The sequence below is a fragment of the Molothrus aeneus genome, chromosome 24, assembly GCF_037042795.1.
Source record: "Molothrus aeneus isolate 106 chromosome 24, BPBGC_Maene_1.0, whole genome shotgun sequence".
NCBI classification, from domain to species: Eukaryota; Metazoa; Chordata; class Aves; order Passeriformes; family Icteridae; genus Molothrus; species Molothrus aeneus.
In genome coordinates this window covers 3,794,975-3,814,736 of record NC_089669.1, presented here as the reverse complement: position 1 = coordinate 3,814,736, position 19,762 = coordinate 3,794,975, and the positions used below count along the sequence as shown (strand labels likewise).

General features: G+C 43.5%; 1 protein-coding gene across 3 annotated transcripts in view; it reads right to left on the bottom strand.

The window, feature by feature from the left end:
• The window catches only part of SRGAP2 (SLIT-ROBO Rho GTPase activating protein 2), a 115,030-nt gene that overhangs the window by 14,912 nt on the left and 80,356 nt on the right, over positions 1-19,762 (bottom strand). For all 3 annotated transcript variants that reach the window (XM_066565424.1, XM_066565425.1, XM_066565426.1), the window contains exons 12-19: positions 18,126-18,153; positions 15,100-15,130; positions 14,130-14,190; positions 11,834-11,911; positions 8,715-8,849; positions 6,482-6,587; positions 5,064-5,288; positions 1,305-1,384 (exon numbers count right to left, since the gene is read on the bottom strand). In XM_066565424.1, coding sequence (XP_066421521.1) covers positions 1,305-1,384; positions 5,064-5,288; positions 6,482-6,587; positions 8,715-8,849; positions 11,834-11,911; positions 14,130-14,190; positions 15,100-15,130; positions 18,126-18,153 — 744 coding nt within the window. The remainder of the gene's footprint in view (positions 1-1,304; positions 1,385-5,063; positions 5,289-6,481; positions 6,588-8,714; positions 8,850-11,833; positions 11,912-14,129; positions 14,191-15,099; positions 15,131-18,125; positions 18,154-19,762) is intronic.

Sequence of the window (19,762 nt, the reverse complement as noted above, 5' to 3'; positions counted from 1 at the left end):
CTGCCAGTGTTTGAGTGTAAATGTGTATTCAGGCAGCTCCTGGTTGTGGGCAGGGATCAGGGGAATGGAGATGAGCTCAACCACACAGCCCCAGTGGGCTCCCTCTAATTACTTTAAAGGAGCTTTAATGCAGCCAAGCAATCCATGGAAATTGAGTTCTTTCCTGGAGAAAAGAGATTTGTGGTTCCTCTGCCCTGATCAAAGGGAGATCTGCCACTCCACACAGAGATCTCTGCACCACAGGAAGAAACTCAGATGGGCTGAGAGGCCAAACCTGAGGCACAGCTCTCCCAGTCATTCCTTGGGAGCTCCAGAACTGGCTCTGGAGCTGCCTCTAGGCTGCAAGGAGGCAGCAGGGCTTGAGAAAGTAATGGTGTAAATCCATCTGAGCCAGATGGAGGCTGAGGGAGCAGAGCAGAAGCATCTGCCCCCAAAAAGCCCCACCAGCACCAAGTGACTGAGGGCAAGCAGCAACAGGAGCTGAGATCTGAGATGCCCTCAGGACTGTCTGCTCTAAAACCCAGCAGGATGGCTTCTGTGGCAGTGCTGGAAACAGAAAGTTTTAATAAAAGGCAAAATAACAGAGCTCTTTACGGAGAAGAGAGAAACTTCTAGGCTTTTTTTCCTTTTTTAAAGAGACAAAAGATAATTTTGTCACTCCATCAACGAAAAGCAGAGTCCTACAGCCAGGGATCATCATTTCACATCAGTCACTTCATCCTTCCTCTGCTCTGGAGGGGGCTCACAGGATGTTCCCATGACTGCAGTGCCACCTTTTCCTTAGGAAATATCCTGGAATTCTCAGCCTTGGTGCCTCTTTTCACTGATCAGACAAGAAATGTTAACTGAGCTTCCTTAAGGAAATCCAAAAATGATCTCTGAGAGAGGCCCTCAGGACAGTCTGCTCTAAACCCCAGCTCTCAGAGGAAGACAAGCAGGTTTGGGGGTGTTTTGCTCTCCCTTCAAGGGCTTTGAGCACTCACAATTCTCCTTCCTGAGCCACTGACATCAGAAATGCCTGGCACAGGCAGAGGGGACAGGGAGAGGACACTGAAACACACCCAGCCTCCTGCTGAGACCCCATGAGAGGCAGAGACATGTTCAAAATTGTCCAAAATTGCCAGGTAATTCTGGATATTCCCACTGATCCTACGCCTTTGTACCTCCTGCCACCAAACGCTGCCTCAAAGTGATGCTTCCAGTGAGAATTCTGACTTAAACTCCACTTTGCATCTTTAAGCCAGCCCTGCCTCCCCCAGGGCAGGCTGCACCAGTTTCCCCAGTAAACAGCAGGTTTCCCATACCATCATCACTGGTGTGGTGCTCAGCTGTGGCATCCTGCACTGAATCTTCTGTCAGGGCTCTCTCTCCATGGGGGCTTTCACTGCAACAGAAGGAGACAGGGACAGCTGTGACTGCTGGGAACTGAGGTCCCAAGCAGACAGAACATCCTGGAAAGCAATCAGACAGAACTGGGGATATCCTGGAGAGCAACCACACAGAACTGGGAATCCCCAGCAGGAGTCAATGTTTAGATTTTGCTGCCACAGACACTTTGTGGATAAATGTGCTGAAGTGGCTGTGGGTGAAAATCGAGCTGAATCCTTTGTGATCAGCCAAACCAAACATCTGGGTGACCCCTTCTGAGTGCTATCAGCAAAGTCCAACCTCACATCTCACAGCCTGGAGCCCTGGAGGTGCTGAGCACTCCCACAGCAGTGCCAGGCTGGGTCCAGCTCCTCCCTGCCCTGCCAGGATGATTCCCCTGGCTGCATTCTCCACTGCTCTAATTAGCTCATTAGATGGCTGATGAGAAAGCTGCAACTTCCTGGGGGAAATCGTTCCTTGATTTATAACCTGCCATTTCCAGGTCTGTGTTTGCCATCTCCCTCCATCCCTTTTATCACCACCTTAAATGTCCCATTCATTTCCCTCAACAACTCCCACAGCCCAATTAGCTGCCTGTAAATAAAGATTCCAGAGCACCTAAACTACCAAGAGGACTCATTTTATGTTTGGCATGAAGAAAAGCTTTGAGAGGATCGACAGACAACAAGTGGCAAGCAAAGGTTATGTTGTTGTAGGAGCAGCTCCCTCTGGACACGAGCAGAAGGGAAACTGGAAGAGGATCCATTGCCTCTCCCAAGCAGCTCCACAGAGCTGCTGCCAGCTGGCAGCCCTGCCTGCCTCTCTCAGGAGGGAAAAAAAGGGCTAAAAACCAGTGCTGGCTCTTCATCTTACACCAGAAAACTCCTTTGCTGCCTCCTGTGACTCCTTAAAGGTGATTTTTAATCTTCATCACACAAGGAGGAACTTCATCCCTCATTTTGGCCCTGCAATGGTTAAAATAATTTTAATTTTAATCCCTCATTTTGGCCCTGCAATGGTTAAAATAATTCTATTTTTGGCAATCTACCTCCTGTGCTCTTTTAAACATGAGGAAAACAGAAAAAAAATAATAAAAATGAGAAGAGCTGAAACGTCTGAACAATTCTGGCTCCTTATTCTGCTTAATCCACAGGACTGCCCAACCTCTCCTGAGCCAGCACCTCAGCCATCAACCCTTCCCAGGCTTTGCAGAGCCTTTTATGCTCTTTAATAAAGTTTACAGAAGCCTCTGAAGCCAGCTGGAGGCCCCAGGAGGAAGCAGCACTGAGGGCTAAAGTTTCACCCAGACTGTGAAGTCACGTCGAGCACAGCTGCAGCTCCAAACCCCGCACGGGGCCGCGTTCTTACCCAGCAATGCTTCCTAAAAAGCTGCATTTTCCACCTAAAAAGCTGCATTTTCCACCTACAAAGCTGCATTTTCCACCTAAAAAAAATTTGTCCTTGCTGCATTTTCCACCTAAAAAAAAATTGTCCTTGCTGAATTTCCCATTTAAAATCCTGTCCTTGCTGCCATTTCCCACCGAAAAAACGTATTTGCTGCATTTTCCACCTAAAAAAGTGCCCTTGTTGCGTTTCCCACCTAAAATCCTGTCCTTGCTGTATTTCCCACCTAAAAAAGTGCCCTTGCTTCATTTCCCACCTAAAATCCTGTCCCTGCTGCATTTTCCACCTAAAATCCTGTCCTTTATAAGTATAACTTTAAGAAATGAAATTCATTAAAGTTACATTTTGGTGAACTTCCTAGATCATCATAAAAGTACTGATGGAACCTAAAAAAACCCCTCTTCATTTTCAATTTGAAAATGAGAATGAGAAAACCTCTCCTTGCTGCATTTTCCACCTAAAAAATTTGTTTTTGCTGTATTTCCCACATAAAATCCTGTCTTTTATAAGTATAATTTTAACAAATGAAATTCATTAAAGTTACATTTTGGTAAACTTCTGAGGTCATCATAAAAACAAAACCTCTTCATTTTAAATTTGGAGAAAGTCTATCCCTGCTGCATTTTCCACCTAAATTCCCAGGGATGCTCAGGGTGGGATTTTGGGGTGTCTGGGCAGGGCCAGGGGCTGTTCAATGATTCCTGAGGGTCCCATCCACACTTTTATTCCCTTCACCTCATGGCACAAAACTTCTTGTCCAAATTAATGTGTTTCCTGAAGGCCATAAATATTATTAAGTTGTTTGTTTTTTTCCCTGCAATTCCTTCATATATAACATCAGCTAAAAACATCAGAGAGAGGGGTGAAATTAAGAGAATTTCCAAAAGGTTTTGGCAAGTGCTGTGCACACAGCAGTGAGTTTGGAGGAGCCTCTGAATGAGGAGCGATCCCACAGCTCTGAGACAAGCCAGGGGAACAAGGCCTGCTCTGTCCCCACAGTGACTGCATTTAAAAAAACCGATTTATGTTAGCCATGAAAAGAACCATTCCCATTGCTGTGAGGCTGAAGGAGAGCAGGAGCAGTGATGGGGGGAGAAGCGGGACACAAATGAACATTCCTGATCCTCAGAGGGAGGGAGCAGCTCAGGCGGGAGGGAAGCAGAAAGGCGGGAGGGAGCCTTTCCTTTCCTTTCCTTTCCTTTCCTTTCCTTTCCTTTCCTTTCCCTTCCCTTTTCATTTCCTTTCCCTTTCCTTTTTCCTTTCCTTTCCCTTCCTTTCCTTTTTCCTTTCCTTTCCCTTCCTTTCCCTTTTCCTTTCCCTTTTCCTTTCCCTTTTCCTTTTCCTTTCCCTTTTCCTTTTCCTTTTCCTTTCCTTTCCCTTTTCCTTTCCTTTCCCTTTTCCTTTCCTTTCCCTTTTCCTTTCTCCTTTTTCTTTTCCTTTCCCTTCCCCTTTCTCCTTTTTCTTTTCCTTTCCCTTCCTCCTTTCCTTTTTCCTTTCCCCTTCTCCTTTCCCCTTCTCCTTTCCTCTCCCCCCTGCCCAGATGACAGGAGCTGCTCTGCCTGAATTGCTTCCAGATGTGCTCTGAGCCTGAGCACGTGGCCAGGCCTCTGGAGCTCCAGGCTGCATGGAAATGGTGATTTTGCATTCCTGCCTCTTCCCTCCCCCCCCCTGCAGCCCTGGAAATTCAACTGTGCCACAGCCTTGGAGGGTCAGCTGCAAGTGACCCCTGTGGCTGAAGCAAAGGCACTCCAAAAAAGCAGAGAGAAAAGGAAAAAAAAAAAAAAAAAAACAAAACAAAACAAAAAAAAACCAACAAAAAGAGATTGATTTTGGCAGCTACCAAACCAGAACATCCAAGAAAATCCCTCCACAGCCTTGCCCTTCAAGATAAGTGAGTGAGGTTTGACAACTGAATAGCTACTTTATACCAGTTTATTTCTTTAGAGCTGAGGACTCTCCAGAGGGACCAGAGCCATCTTTGCTGCTATAAAACAGATTCAATATAAATATATTTATTTTATATATTAAAATATATAATATAAAATATTATATATTATATATTTTATTATATATTATATATTTTATAATATGTTCTATATAATATTATATATGTAATAATATATAATATTATTATGTATATATATAAATATATATAAAAATATAAAAATATATTATATATATATATATAAAAATATATATATAAATGAAATCCTGAATTAGCAACACTGCTGCAGCATCCTAACCCATGGATAAACACGCAGCCATGGCTCTGCTCAGAGCACCCATCATACCAGTAATCCTCTGTGTTTCCACCTCTGCTGTAGACTGGGCCCTCCAGCTCCCTGGGCCCTGGGAAGATGTTCTCGTGTTGGATGATGATGGTTTTGATCAGTTCATTGACGTGAGCCTGGCAGGAGACCTGGTCATGGCCCTCAGGCACAGACATCAGCGTGGGCCCAAAGCAGATGGCCAGGTTGTAGGGATCCATCATGTTCTCTTCACTGAACTGAGATAAACTGCAAAAAAACAGAGGTGGGAAGGAGGGTGAACAGCAGAAATCATCATCACCATTGTCACTGCCATATTTCCTTAAAAAATCCCTTCCCCAGGATTTCTTCTCCTGGAAAGCTGAAAAGCCTCAGAGAAAAAGGAAAACAATAATTATCTGATTTGCTTCTCCTGTGTTTTGCTGCTTTGGAATGTGGTTGGAGATTGTTTATCCAACAGGTGAGTGTTTGATTGGTTTCATGTGAATTGTTTTAACTTAATGACCAATCACTGTCAGGCTGTGTTGGATTCTGGAAGGAGTCAGGAGTTTTCATTATCATTCTTTGTAGCCTTCTGTCTGTCTCCTTTCTGTATTCTTTAGTATATTATAGTATAATATAATGTAATGTAATATAATATAATAATAAATTAGCCTTCTAAGAACATGGAATCATATTCTCAATTCCTCCTTCATCCTGAGGACCCCAAAAATATCACACACTATCACCAGTGAACACAGGTGAGCTCAGTTTTGGGCTTTATGGGACACAAATGTTCTGGATGCAGGTAAGAAATGAGACACTGGTGGTATTTACTGAAAAATGAAATAGAAACTGCAAGGGGAGTTTGGAAGCTCTGGGTGCTGATTTTCATATTTGACTTTGTTTCTTCTCTGCTATTCTTGTTCAGAGCCCACCTGCAGCCCAGCTCAAGTCCAGGGTTACAGCAGGATTAAAACTGAATGGATTTAAACTGAAAGAGAGGAGGATAAATAAGATATTGTGAAGAAATCCTTCCTGTGAGGGTGGGCAGGCCCTGGCACAGGTGCCCAGAGCAGCTGGGGCTGCCCCTCGATCCCTGGCAGTGTCCAAGGCCAGGCTGGGCAGGGCTGGGAGCAGCCTGGGATGGAGGAAGGTGTCCCTGCCCTGTCCACCCTCAATAATTCCATGTTTATCCCAGACAGAGTTGATCTCCCAGCAGAGCCCTGGAGGCAGGGATGCCAGGGAAGGGTTTGTGGGCAGCTGCTGGAGCAGAGAGGCAGCACAGGAGCACCCGGCAGGGCCACTGAGCACATTCCTCAATGCCAGCTCAGAAAGGAGGAGGCCTAATTTTAAGGGAATGCTCCTTCCCACCTCTGCAACTGAGGCCATCCTATAAAACCACCCCAGAACCTGCAGAGCTGCAAATCAAAGGCTCTGAAGGTGCTCCCAGGGGTACTCACTGATTGAGGAATGCAAAGAGGTATCTCATGACAATCAGGGTGGTCTTGGGCAGGTTCAGCAGCACCTTCCGGACGTGCAGCGCTCGCTCCTGCAAATTGTCCATGGCTGGAAAAGAGAGCGCACAGAGAGAGTCACCCCCGTGCCACAGCCCCAGGGCCACCAGGACCCCTGCCCTGCACACTGGGCTGCCAGCAGAGGCCAGCAGGAGGGGATGTGGCTGCAGAACCTGCTGGCAAAGCCTCGGCCAGAGAAGGTGCCCAAACACCTCCCTGCTGTGGGGGGAGATGAAACAGGAAAGCCTTATAAATATGATTGCCTGGCAAAAAGAGTTTGAGAATATGGAAACTATAAGTGAGATTGAAATGAAAGCAAGCTTTGAGATCCCTCAGTTACTGAACAACTGGAAAACAATGGTGTGGCCAGCTGAAGGTGATCCCCTTTTGATGGAACAACACCCTCTGCTTGCAGGCAGGCCCAAGGGTCAGAGCAGACCCTACAGCTTGGCAGAAGGGCCCAAAGAGGAGTTTTTAGGGTTTAAAATGTAACCCAGTGTGGTAATGTAATGATTCTTATAGGCTGTATGGATTTGTATCTTGGACTAGATTGGTTAGTAAGAATCAGAATATTCAACACAGAAGATTTATTGTATTGTAACGGGAACCTCGCTCTCTTATCCTCTCATCCTCTCTTGTCACGGACATATTTTCTGAAAAATCCTTTTGCTAGGATTTTTTCTCCTGAGAAGCTGAGAGGCCTCAGGAACAAAATGTAACCAATGGTTATCTGCTGCTGTGGAATGCAACAGGTGCATCTGGGATTGGTCTCATGTGGTTGTTTCTAATTAATGGCCAATCACAGCCCAGCTGGCTTGGACTCTCTGGTCAGTCACAAGATTTTATTATCATTCCATTTCTTTCCTTTCAAGCCTTCTGATTAAAGCCTTTCTTCTATTCTTTTAGTATAGTTTTAATATAATATATATCATAAAATAATAAATCAGCCTTCTGAAACATGGAGTCAAGATCCTCATCTCTTCCCTCATCCTGGATCCCTGTGAACACCACCACACTCTCTCTCATCCTCTTTACCTCTGTCTTTACTTCCCTCAGGCCTGCTCTCAGCTGTGGCAGAAACCACAAATTCCAAGCCCTGGCTTCAGAGATCTCTCGTGTCTGTCTGTCCTGACCCTCCCACCCCCTGTGGCTCCTCCACCCTGCGAGCGTGGGAGCTCTGGATGTCACCTGGCACAAGGGCTCCTTCAGGGCAGCTGGGAAAGGTGGGTGTTTGAAAAGGAGGAGCTGGAACGCTCAAATGAACATAGCTAAAGGCTGAGGCAAAGGGCTCTGTGTGCAGCAGCCTGCTGAGAAACAAGTGGGCAGCATCAATCAGCTCAGAAGGGAGAGCTCCTTAGGGGGAAAGGGGATTTTGCTTCTCAACATAACACAAATCCAAGTCTGGAAATGCATTTATCAGGAGCAGAAAAGCACAGGCCAGTTCTGAAGCTGTCTGCTCAGTGATCTTCTGCCTCTCTTCAGGGGCTGCCCCTGCAAAGGCCATTTCTCTGCTTGGACAATGGAATCATTCTTCAGTTCTGGGGGATGTAGCAAGAGCCAGGCCACTTAAAAACAACACAGAAACCACAAACAACCCTCTGCCTGGCAGAAACACCTTTAGTAACCATGAAAAATGTTAACAGTGAGTGCCCTGATGATTGATATGCTGGAGCAGGAGGCAGTGGATGGTCCCTTGTGGGTATGAAGCTAAAAGGAGCATGAATAAAAACTACCTTGTCAGCTGAGGCCAGCACACAGGAGCATGGCAGCAGATATCCAGGGAAAGCAGATATCCAGGGAACCCTGCTGGTGATCCCTGCCTCAGAGAGGGCATTTCTGACATCCTCTGATGACAGCTCTTCAAGATTATTTTACACAAAAGAGGTGTTTTTGCTTTATTCTCTTTTAAAAGAATCCTGTCACCAAGCACTGGCTCACAAAACCCCATCACACAGCCCTCAAAATCTGTGAATTTCCATCTCCTTGTTCACTGATGTCAGAGCAAGGATGGCTGTGAAAAGGTGACTGGGTAACAGAAACCAGCCCAGCAGCACAAACCCAGCCAGAGAAACCCCAAAATCTCACCCTGGAGTCAGGAAAAAAAGGGGAAAGGGAGGGAAGACAAGTGGGGGGATGAGGAAAATGAATCTTCTTTCTTTGCAGTTCTTCATGTACTTACTGACACAGGCAATCAGGTCATGGAAGATGTCCTTGGGGAACAGGGGGTGCTCCAGGCCTCTGAAATAGAGCTTGAGGACTCCTGCTATGGAATCCATGTCGTGGTCATTCTGGTCCCCAGCCAAGGGATCTTCCCCTTAGGAGCAAGGAGAGAAAAATCAGAACACTGGAGGAAACCAAACACTGGAAGGAAATCAAACACTGGAAGGAAACCAAACACTGAAAGGAAATCAAACACTGAAAGGAAATCAGAACACTGGAGGAAATCAGAACACTGGAGGAAACCAAACACTGGAGGAAACCAAACACTGGAGGAAAGGATTTGTGCTCATCCCAGCCACCCCAGCTGCACTGCAAGGGTGAGGCACAGAGAGATCCCCAGGTGGGAAGCTCTGCCAGGGATGCCAGGACACCTGGGCCAGCTCTGTCACCCAAATGTCACCCAAATGTCACCCAAATGTCACCCAAATGTCATCCTGGCACCCGGGGGGGGGGTGGTGGTGCTCCTGCTGCAGAGACACTCCAGGTGTTTTGGGCAGGGCAGAACATCACAGCTCCAGCACCTGACAGGGGGCTTTAGGTGACCCAAAACTGCAGCTCAGGTGGCACAGGGGACACAGGAGCACCACACACCTGGCCCAGGTGATAGAGGGGACACAGGAGCACCACACACCTGGCCCAGGTGATAGAGGGGACACAGGAGCACCCCACACCTGGCTCAGGGGATCCAGGGGACACACAAAGATGACACACCTGGCCCAGGTGACCCAGAAACATCCCACACCTGGCCCAGGGGACACACAGAGCATCACACACCTGGCCCAGGTGACTCAGGGGACACACAGAGCATCACACACCTGGCCCAGGGACACAGAGCATCACACACCTGGCCCAGGTGACTCAGGGGACACACAGAGCATCACACACCTGGCCCAGGGGACACACAGAGCATCACACACCTGGCCCAGGTGACTCAGGGGACACACAGAGCATCACACACCTGGCCCAGGGGACACACAGAGCATCACACACCTGGCCCAGGTGGCACAGGGGACACAGGAGCATCACAATCACAGGGACACAAGCATCACCTGGCCCAGGTGTGTGCAGACCCAGGGAATGGGGTGGGGAAAGAGTTTCTGGGACGATTTGTGGCTGCAGATCCATCATGGTTTGCCTGCACTACCAAAGGGAAGATGCTCACTCAAGGAGTTGCTCCCTGGGGAAAACTCCCTATCAGCCATAATTAGATTTAATGATGGGGCAATCCTCAAATTGAAGCTATATATATCCATTATGTGACTGGAATTACCAAAGCTTGCCTATTATCTTAATAACACACAGGATAACAAATGGGCCACTCCAAACCCGAGCACTATCCCTGGGATTAACTGCCACCAAGGGCTCTGCATGAAGTAATAAACTGCAGGGACCTTATTGTTAACTTTGGCAGTCCTCTACATCACAGATTTTACAGAGACAAGTGAGATGAAGGTGGGGAAAAAATCCTCTTTTTTATTTCTGCATGGAACCAGTGGGTATTTCCCCAAACTGGTATTTCTTTATATAAAAATTTCTTTATATAAAGATCTCATTCTGATAAAGTGGGTATTTCCCCAAACTGGTATTTCTTTATATAAAAATTTCTTTATATAAAGATCTGATTCTAATAAAGTGGGTATTTCCCCAAACTGGTATTTCCTTATATAAAAATCTGATTCTGATAAAGTGGGTATTTCCCCAAACTGGTATTTCTTTATACAAAAATTTCTTTATATAAAAATGTGATTCTGATAAGGTGGGTATTTCCCCAAACTGGTATTTCTTTATACAAAAATTTCTTTATAAAAAAATCTGATTCTGATAAAGTGGGTATTTCTGCAATCTGGTATTTTTTTATATAAAAATTTCTTATATAAAAATCTGATTATAATAAAGTGGGTATTTCCCCAAATCAGTATTTCCTTATATAAAAATCTGATTCTGATAAATTGGGTACTTCCCCAAGCTGGTATTTCTTTATATAAAAATTTCTTTATAAAAAAATCTGATTCTGATAAAGTGGGTATTTCCCCAAACTGGTATTTCTTTATACAAAAATTTCTTTATAAAAAAATCTAATTCTGATAAAGTGGGTATTTTCTGCAATCTGGTATTTTTTTATATAAAACCTTGCTTATATAAAAATCTGATTCGGATAAAGTGCGTATTTCTCCAATCTGGTATTTTTTAATATAAAAATCTGATTCTGGTGCTTTTCCTGACTGTGACACACATTCCTGCCTCCTGAGGGTTTTCACTCTCAGGTAGATGGAGCTGAGGACAGGTGACATCACCCACCACACGTTGCCCATTACAATTCCCTCTCCCCCAAAAGCAAAATAAAGCCAATTAATGCCTGCCCTTCTCCTGCAGCAGCAGCAGCAAGCAGGGAAAAACACTGATGCAATTCTTTGGGAGCACAGATTCCAGGGATTAACAGACGCCCTGTTGTTCCCAGTGACCCAGGGAGTGCCTGAGGAGCAGCTCCTCTGAACCTGCCCTGCCAGGGAGAACAGCCCAGCACGGAGCTGATGAGGCAGGAGGCTCCCAACTGCTCCCTGCCTTTGTGTGGAATGGCTCTTCCCAGAGAGGAAAAATCCCATCTATTAAAAGCTACCTCAAATTAACACTCTCTTGAAATTTCCCCCTCTCCCTTGCTGGTATTTTGAATAAATGTAGCCAAGCTGTGCCTCAACAAGAGAGAAAAAAGCCATGGAAATTCATCCTCCAGCACACAAAGAGCTGGGGAGAGGGGAGGAAACTGCAGTTACACCTCATAATGAAATCCTCTACGTCCTTTAGTGTTGCAAACAATCAATAAGCTATCAGACATGAGAGGAGATTGAATTCAGAATATTTATTACACAGACACTCCACAGGGTACAAAGCACAACAGCAAACAAGTGAGAATCCAAGGTTAATGAGCACCAGGGAGGTGTTGGGGAGAGCCTCACTCAGGAAACACAAAAATCAAAGGGACAGAAAAGAAGTGAGCTGCACTCAGGGCAGTTCTGAGGGCTCACACAAATCCCCACATTTGGCAGTAACTCCTGGGCTCTTGGAGGAGCTGTTCCTTACCTCTCTCAAATGCATTTTTGATGTCGTTCACTTCAACCTGGGACCCAGAGACTCTGAAAATTCCTTCATGCTGCAAACCTGCAGGAAAACAAGAGATGCTGATGACAAGATAAGATGGATTAGATAAAAGAAGATGGCACCTTCAGCAGCTGCAGCTCCTGTGGTAAAGGAGAAACAAGAACAAAGGCAGAGGAGGCTGTTTAAAAGCCACTTCTCCCTGAGATGTCCAGAATGTGAAAAAACAGAACTCAGCACAGACAGGAGAATTATTAACCCTTCTAAACTGCTGGAGTAACAGGGCTCTGACAGCCATTGATGTTATCTCTCACCCTGGAGGATCCCTAGAGGATTTTACAACCCAGAGGAAGTCATAAACCAGCAGTGGAGCAGCCAGGAGTAAAATATGACCAATGCCAGGAGGAACACGTTTAAAATGTTTAAAAAGGACTCAGTTGGGTCTATTGGAAAATCAAAGCCAGTTGTAGAATCTGAGAGAAATCTGCATAATCCCGAGGGATTTATCCCCATCAGTTCCCACTCCAATGTGGGCTCAAGGATTTTGACCAATGCCAGGAGGAAAACGTTTAAAATATTTAAAAAGGATTCACTTGAATCTGTTGGAAAAATCATAACCAGTTGTAGAATCTGAGTGAAATCAGCATCTCCTGGTGCTGAAATCAGCATAATCCTGAGGGATTTATCCCCATCAGTTCCCACTCCGATGTGGGCTCAAGATTTTGACCAATGCCAGGAGGAAAACATTTAAAATATTTAAAAAGGATTCACTTGAATCTGTTGGAAAAATCATAACCAACTGTAGAATCTGAGTGAAATCAGCATCTCCTGGTGCTGAAATCAGCATCACCCTGAGGGATTTATCCCCATCAGTTCCCACTCCAATGTGGGCTCAAGGATTTTTCCAGCAAATATCCAAATATGGCTTAAAGAAAGATTCTAGATTGATTCTAGAACTGTAACTTGGTTATTCCAAGTGCTGATGAGAATGGGACTCCAGATTATGGTTTCTAAAACAGTAATGGAACAAGGGAAACAGGCAGGACCTGCATCTTGCTTAATGAAGATGGATTCCACCTCCTTCCCCACGTGGTAATTAACAGCTGCTTCACACACTACTAACAAATGATATAAATTAAAAATGAAAACAAACTGCAATAAATGCACAGCATTCAAGGCTGGCAGAGGTCAACCTTCCAAACAGGCATAAATCATCTCTCTGTGGCACTAAGTGAACAATTAATTCACTGCTTGACCTCCTGCATTCAAACACCCTGAGTGCTCCTCCTCCTCCTCCTCCTCCTGCTGATGAAGAGGATGATTGTTCTGGTGAAGGCCACGTTTCAGGGCTCAAAGGAAGGTGAGAGCAGGGGAGGGATGGGCAGCTTATTCTGCAAGGAATAAAGGGGCATTGTTGGCAAAACAACATTTGCAAGGTCAGTTATGTGGAGCACACACAACACCAGAAATCAGAGCCGTTTTCCTTCTGTGGCAGCTTCTGCACAAGCTCCTGAGCCATTCTGAACGTCCCTTACAAGGTTTATTTTATTGGTTTAACCTATAAAAGATAGGTTATTTTATTTTATTTTATACTCTTTTATGTTATGCTATTTTGTTTTATTTTAATTTTATTAGAATGTCCCACAAACTCACCGTGCATAGGTTATTTTATTTTATTTTATTTTATTGGAATGTCCAAAAAACTCACCGTGCATAGGGTTTTTTTGTTTTTTTTTTTTTTTTTTTTATTGGCATGTCCCACAAACTCACCAAGCATAGGTTATTTTATTTTATTTTATATTTTATTTTATATTTTATTTTATTTTATAGGAATGTCACACAAACTCACCATACATAGGTTTATTTTATTTTATTTTATTTTATTTTATTTTATTTTATTTTATTTTATTTTATTTTATTGGCATGTCCCACAAACTCACCAAGCATAGGTTATTTTATTTTATATTTTATTCTTATTTTATAGGAATGTCCCACAAACTCACCATGCATACGTTATTTTATTTTATTTTATTTTTTATTTTATTTTATTGGAATGTCTCACAAACTCACTGTGCATATGTTATTTTATTTTATTTTATTTTACATTATTTTATTGGAATGTCCCAAAAACTCACCGTGCATACGTTATTTTATTTTATTTTATTTTATTTTATTTTATTTTATTTTATTTTAGTCTAATTTTTAATATTAATTATTTTTAAATTATTTTCTATTTTATTTTATTTTTATTTTGTTTTCTAGGGATGTCCCACACACTCACCGTGCCTGCTGATGAATCGGATGCAGCTCTCCACCACCAGGGGAATGGCTTGGGAGGAATCCTGCCCAGAGAGGAATCCCAGCAACAGCAGCAGAATGCAGAGTGAAGAGGGGAAAAAAAATAAAAAATAACAAAAAAAGAGAAAGGTTTGACTCTGCACACCAAGATCACACCTTGCTCTCTTTACCCCAAAACTCCCAAGTCCCAAGACTGAATTGGAATTCCCAAACTTTATCCTTAAAGTATCAACAGGAGATTTTTTGGGTCCTCCCTATCTTAAAAAAACCACATTTTAGCTCACTTGGGTACCAAAAAGCAACAGATTATCCCCAAGGCCAGGGACACAAAGCCAGGCTTTGTAAATCTTTATTACAGGAAGGCACAACAAGAGAGCAGCTTTAAATTTGAAATTTTAAATTTTGCCATGGAAAATCAACAAGGTTTTGGATTTTTGATTCCAGGTCTGCCAAAACACAGAGTAAAAGCAATTTTAAATTTTGTCATGGAAAATGAATGAGGTTTTGGGTTTTTGATTCCAGTTAATTTTAAGTTTTGCCATGGAAAATCAACAAGGTTTTGGATTTTTGATTCCAGGTAATTTTAAATTTTGCCAAGGAAAATGAACAAAACAAAAATGAACAAACAAAATTTTGGATTTTTAATTCCAGGACTCTCAAAACACAGGGTAATTTTAAATTTTGCCATGTAAAATGAACAAGGTTTTAGATTTTTGATTCCAGGTCTGTCAGAACACAGAGTAAAAGCAATTTTTAATTTTTTTCATGGAAAATTAATGAGGTTCTGGATCCAGGTTTGAGGGATTTCTCCAACAAGACTGAAAAGGTCCATGGAAGACAGGGAGGGACAGATAAAAAATTTGTTTTCCACTGCTCCTCCTCTTCCCACACCACGTCCCTGCCTTGTTACTGAGGGAAATGTGAATTGTTTTAATTATTGTTTTAATAATTACCTGCTTCCTCACGGTGGAGCTGCGCCTGCCACTGGTCCAGGGGTGCAGGAGGGGAAAAAAGAGCAGAAAATCAGAATAATCCTCCCCCATCACCAGCTCATCCCTCCAGGGCTCCCAGCCACACGCTGGAGCAGGGAAGGAGCAAAATATCCCAGTAAACCAAAATGCCAGAGCAAAAATCCCAATAAACCAAAATTCCAGAGCAGAAATCTCAGTAAAACACAATTCCAGAGCAAAAATCCCAATAAACCAAAATTCCAGAGCAAAAATCCCAGTAAAACACAATTCCAGAGCAAAAATCCCAATAAACCAAAATTCCAGAGCAAAAATCCCAGTAAAACACAATTCCAGGGCCAGAAATCCCAGAAAACCGTAACTCCAGAGCCACAAATCCCAGTGCACCAAAATTCCAGAGCAAAAATCCCAGTGCACCAAAATTCCAGAGCAAAAATCCCAGTAAACGAAAATTCCAGAGAAAAAATCCCAATAAACCAAAATTCCAGAGCCAGAAATCCCAGTGAATAATAATTCCAGAGAAAAAAATCCCAGTAAACCAAAATTCCAGAGCAAAAATCCCAATAAACCAAAATGCCAGAGCAAAAATCCCAATAAACCAAAATTCCAGAGCAAAAATCCCAATAAACCAAAATGCCAGAGCAAAAATCCCAGTAAAACACAATTCCAGGGCCAGAAATCCCAGTCAATCATAACTCCAGAGACAGAAATCCCAGTGCACCAAAATTCCAGAGCCAGAAATCCCAGTAAAGCACAATTCCAGAGCAAAAATCCCAGTAAAGCACAATTCCAGAGCCAGAAATCCCAGTTAATCATAATTCCAGATCCAGAAATCCCAGTAAACCAAAATTCCAGAGCAAAAAATCCCAGTGCACCAAAATTCCAGAGCAAAAAATCCCAGTAAAACACAATTCCAGGGCCAGAAATCCCAGTCAATCATAACTCTAGAGCCAGAAATCCCAGTAAACCTAAATCCCAGAGCCAGAAATCCCAGTCAATCGTAATTCCAGAGCCTCACTCCAGTTGTTACGGACCCCCAGAAAAATTGTAAGTGACTTTAAATGGCTCAAAACCTGCACGAGGCACAAGGGAGCCCTGACAAAAAAGTCACCGCTGGTATTTTAATTTTGACCAGACACAACCCCGGGTTCCAGGGCTGCTTGCAGGAGATGAAGTTTGATATAAATTGCACAGGGAAGAGCAGCTGGGAGCAGGCTGTGCTGTTCACAGTGGAGTCTTTATGATGGTTTTGATAAGATTTCAAATAAATAAATAACATTAAACCCCCCCCCCGGAACAGCAGCACACACCAGCCTTGCCTGTCTGCTCTCATTTGTTGGTGTTGTGGAACATTAATGGCAGAAAAATAGGAAAAAAGCCCTGCTCTGTCAGGGTTTTCCCCTCAAAATTTATTGCTGGGGTTTAAAATTCCTTTAGTTTCTTGTAAAAATGAAAGCAAGGGAGATAATGGCAGAGAGGCCCTAATGTATCATTGCAGCCAATTCCCTGCCAGGGCAGATGGCTGCTGAATTATAAATAAGGGGATTAGAAGTGTGATTTTTTTAAAAAGCCTGTACAATGTGTTAATTTGGAGGAAATTCCTTTTGTAAAAAAAAAAAATCAAAAACATTGAATGAAAAATAAAAAAAAAATAAATAAAAATCCAATTCCACGGGCTGTCACAGACAACAAGGTGGGTTTTAAACTGCTAGCCAGCACGAGTCTTTGATATCTAAAATTGTTTCATGATGAATAATATTTTATTATTACAGATGTCAGGGTCTAATTAGGAGCTGTCAGTTTGGCTTTGCAGTGAGGAATGGGAACAGCAGTAATGAGTCCATGCTGGTGGTAATCACCTTGCTCTTGTTAATGAGGCAGGAGGATGCACAGGGCCAGAGCCCCCTGAATCCATCACTCTGGAGCATTTCTTGCTTAGACAATTTGTTTGAGCTTTGCACTTTGGCTAAAGGAACTTTGTAAAATAGGTTTGGTTATTCTAACGGTAATAACTGTAGTTTTAGTAGCAGTGTTTTGTATACTTCAGTGTGTGAAAAAAATGATGAGTAATTGTCTAATATTTTATTTGTTCATCAAAACGGGGAAGATGTTGGGGAAGATGAAACAGGAAAGGTTTATAAATATTGTTTGGCCAAAGATTTTGAGAATATGGAAACTATAATTGAGATTGAAATGAAAGAAAGCCCCTGAATCCATCACTTGGGAGATGGGGATTTCTTGCTTAGACAATTTGTTTGAGCTTTGCACTTTGGCTAAATCAAACCTATTGTAAAATAGGTTTGGTTGTTCTAATGGTAATAATTGTAGTTTTAGTAGCAGTGTTTTGTATACTTCAGTGTGTGCAAAAAATGATGAGTAAGACAGTGTCTAATATTTTATTTGTTCATCAAAACAGGGGAGATGTAAACTATAAGTGAGATTGAAATGAAAGAAAGCCCCTGAATCCATCACTTGGGAGATGGGGATTTCTTGCTTAGACAATTTGTTTGATGGCTGGAGCTTTGCACTTTGGCTAAAGGAACTTTGTAAAATAGGTTTGGTTATTCTAATGGTAATAATTGTAGTTTTGGTAGCAGTATTTTGTATACTTCAGCAGTGTGTGAAAAATGAAGAGATTTATAAAAATAAAAATAAAATAAAAATAAAAATTTTAGAAAAATTATAAAAATAAAAATTATAAAAATAGCATATATAAAAATTTAATTTTTAATAAATGTATACATTTAAATAAATTTATTAAACTCCTGCCCCATCTCTGGAAGTGTTCCAGGCCAGGCTGGATGGGATTTGGAGCATCAGGCACAGTGGAAGTTGGCACTGGGTGAGCTTTAATGTCCCTTCCCACCCAAACCACTCCATGATTCCATTCTGTGACTCTAAAATCAGTGTATTTTTCTAACAGACACATATCCTGGGCTGGTAACTGATCTGGAATGACCAATTTGCATCAGATTTTCCTTAAAAACCACAATTCCCTGAGCCACACCTACCTGGCCAGGGCACAGTCTGTCCGCTGACCTGTGGAGGAGACAGAGAAATCCAGAGTGAGGAGGGAGGAATGGGGAAATGCTTTTAACATTTCTCTACAGAGGAAGGAGATGGAGGAAAGCAGAGGAGAGAGGAGGGGAAGCTCCAAGGACAGCACCAAACCCATCCCTGCCAAACCAAACCCTACCAGGAGCCAGCTCAGGCTGTCCAAGCACTCCTATCCACGTGAATTCTTGGTTTTAAATAGAAATCAACCTCCCTGAGCACTCTAATGGTTGACTTCTGCCAAAAAACTGGGCTTGTCAGTCCCTCCCTGCCTCCCTCTTCTCAGGGGAACTGGTGGGGCAAGAGATTCTACTTCCCCCAGCCCCTGAGGAAAAGTGCAAACATTCCCACATTTGTCAGCCCACAGCCTGAACGTGCTGGCACCAAAGCTATTTTCAGAGGCAGACGTTCAGTGGTGTTTTTAATAAACATATTTATAAAAAACACTCCATTAACTTGCGCTGAGTTTTCGAGGAAGCAGCAGCAGCCAAGCTCAGGCACTTGCTAATTCGGCATCACCTAAAACATCACAACAGAAGAGGCAGGAGAGAGGAGGATGTGCTGCTGGGAGTGGGACAGGAACATTTTTCTGGTGCAAAAAAAACCAGAAAAAAATCAGTGAAACCACACTGATTCCCACCAGCTGAAAATCCACCTTCCCTCCTGTTGTCTTCCTGCTCCTGGGGAGGTGGAAGGAGGAGTGAGGGAAGCAGCTAATTGCTGATGGCTGACAATTAGCTGAGCACATCTTGATAGCCACTTTTGCTCTCCCCACTGTAAAAGCCAAAACAGTGCATAATTTACATGAAAATGTTATTCTGCAGCAGAATTTCCAGCCATCTGTCCCCTTTTTCCATCATGGAATATTCATACAGAGAAATTACTGTGGCAGCATCAAGGGGCTCCTGCATTAGGGTGACAAATGGGGACAGGAGGCAGGGACATAATTACTTGCAGAGAGAGAGGAGGACTTGCTGCTACTTTTACTGCTGGAACTTGTCATCTTCAGATTAAGGCAATTTGCACCACCACGACTAAAAAATGTCACCTGAGGATGGGGCAGGGAGGAGAATAAAAAATAACAACCCCCTGAAGCTCCCAGGCACTGGAGACACACAGCTGGAGGCACATTTTCCTGCAGAGCTCCTAACCCTGCTCTAGGGACACGTGGAGGGAATTTTATTTGCCCATTTCCCAATTAAGTGACATTTTATGGATAAATCTAGGCATGGTCCCCAGTTTGTAGCATTAACCTGCTCCTGTGGGCTGGGAAATGGGAAGTTCCTCCTTTTCCCAGCTCTTTCTGATCTCACAGGAATTGACAGCAGGAATTTTTTGGGGGCTCACCCTGACATTCACTGGGTCCCTTCACAGAGCCTCTACCAAAGCTCTGATTTGCAAAAAGCAAATGAAGGAAACAGAAGCAGCCTTTAAATCCACACAGCAATACAGAAATCACATTTGATTTCCTCTCCTTTCCCCGCCCAGCACGGCCTGAGCTGGGCTCAGGGGGCAGGCAGGGTAAGAGGAAGCAGGGCTGGAATGCAGAGGTCAGGCAGGGCCCAGGAATGCCAGCAGTCCCAGGGGCAGCCAC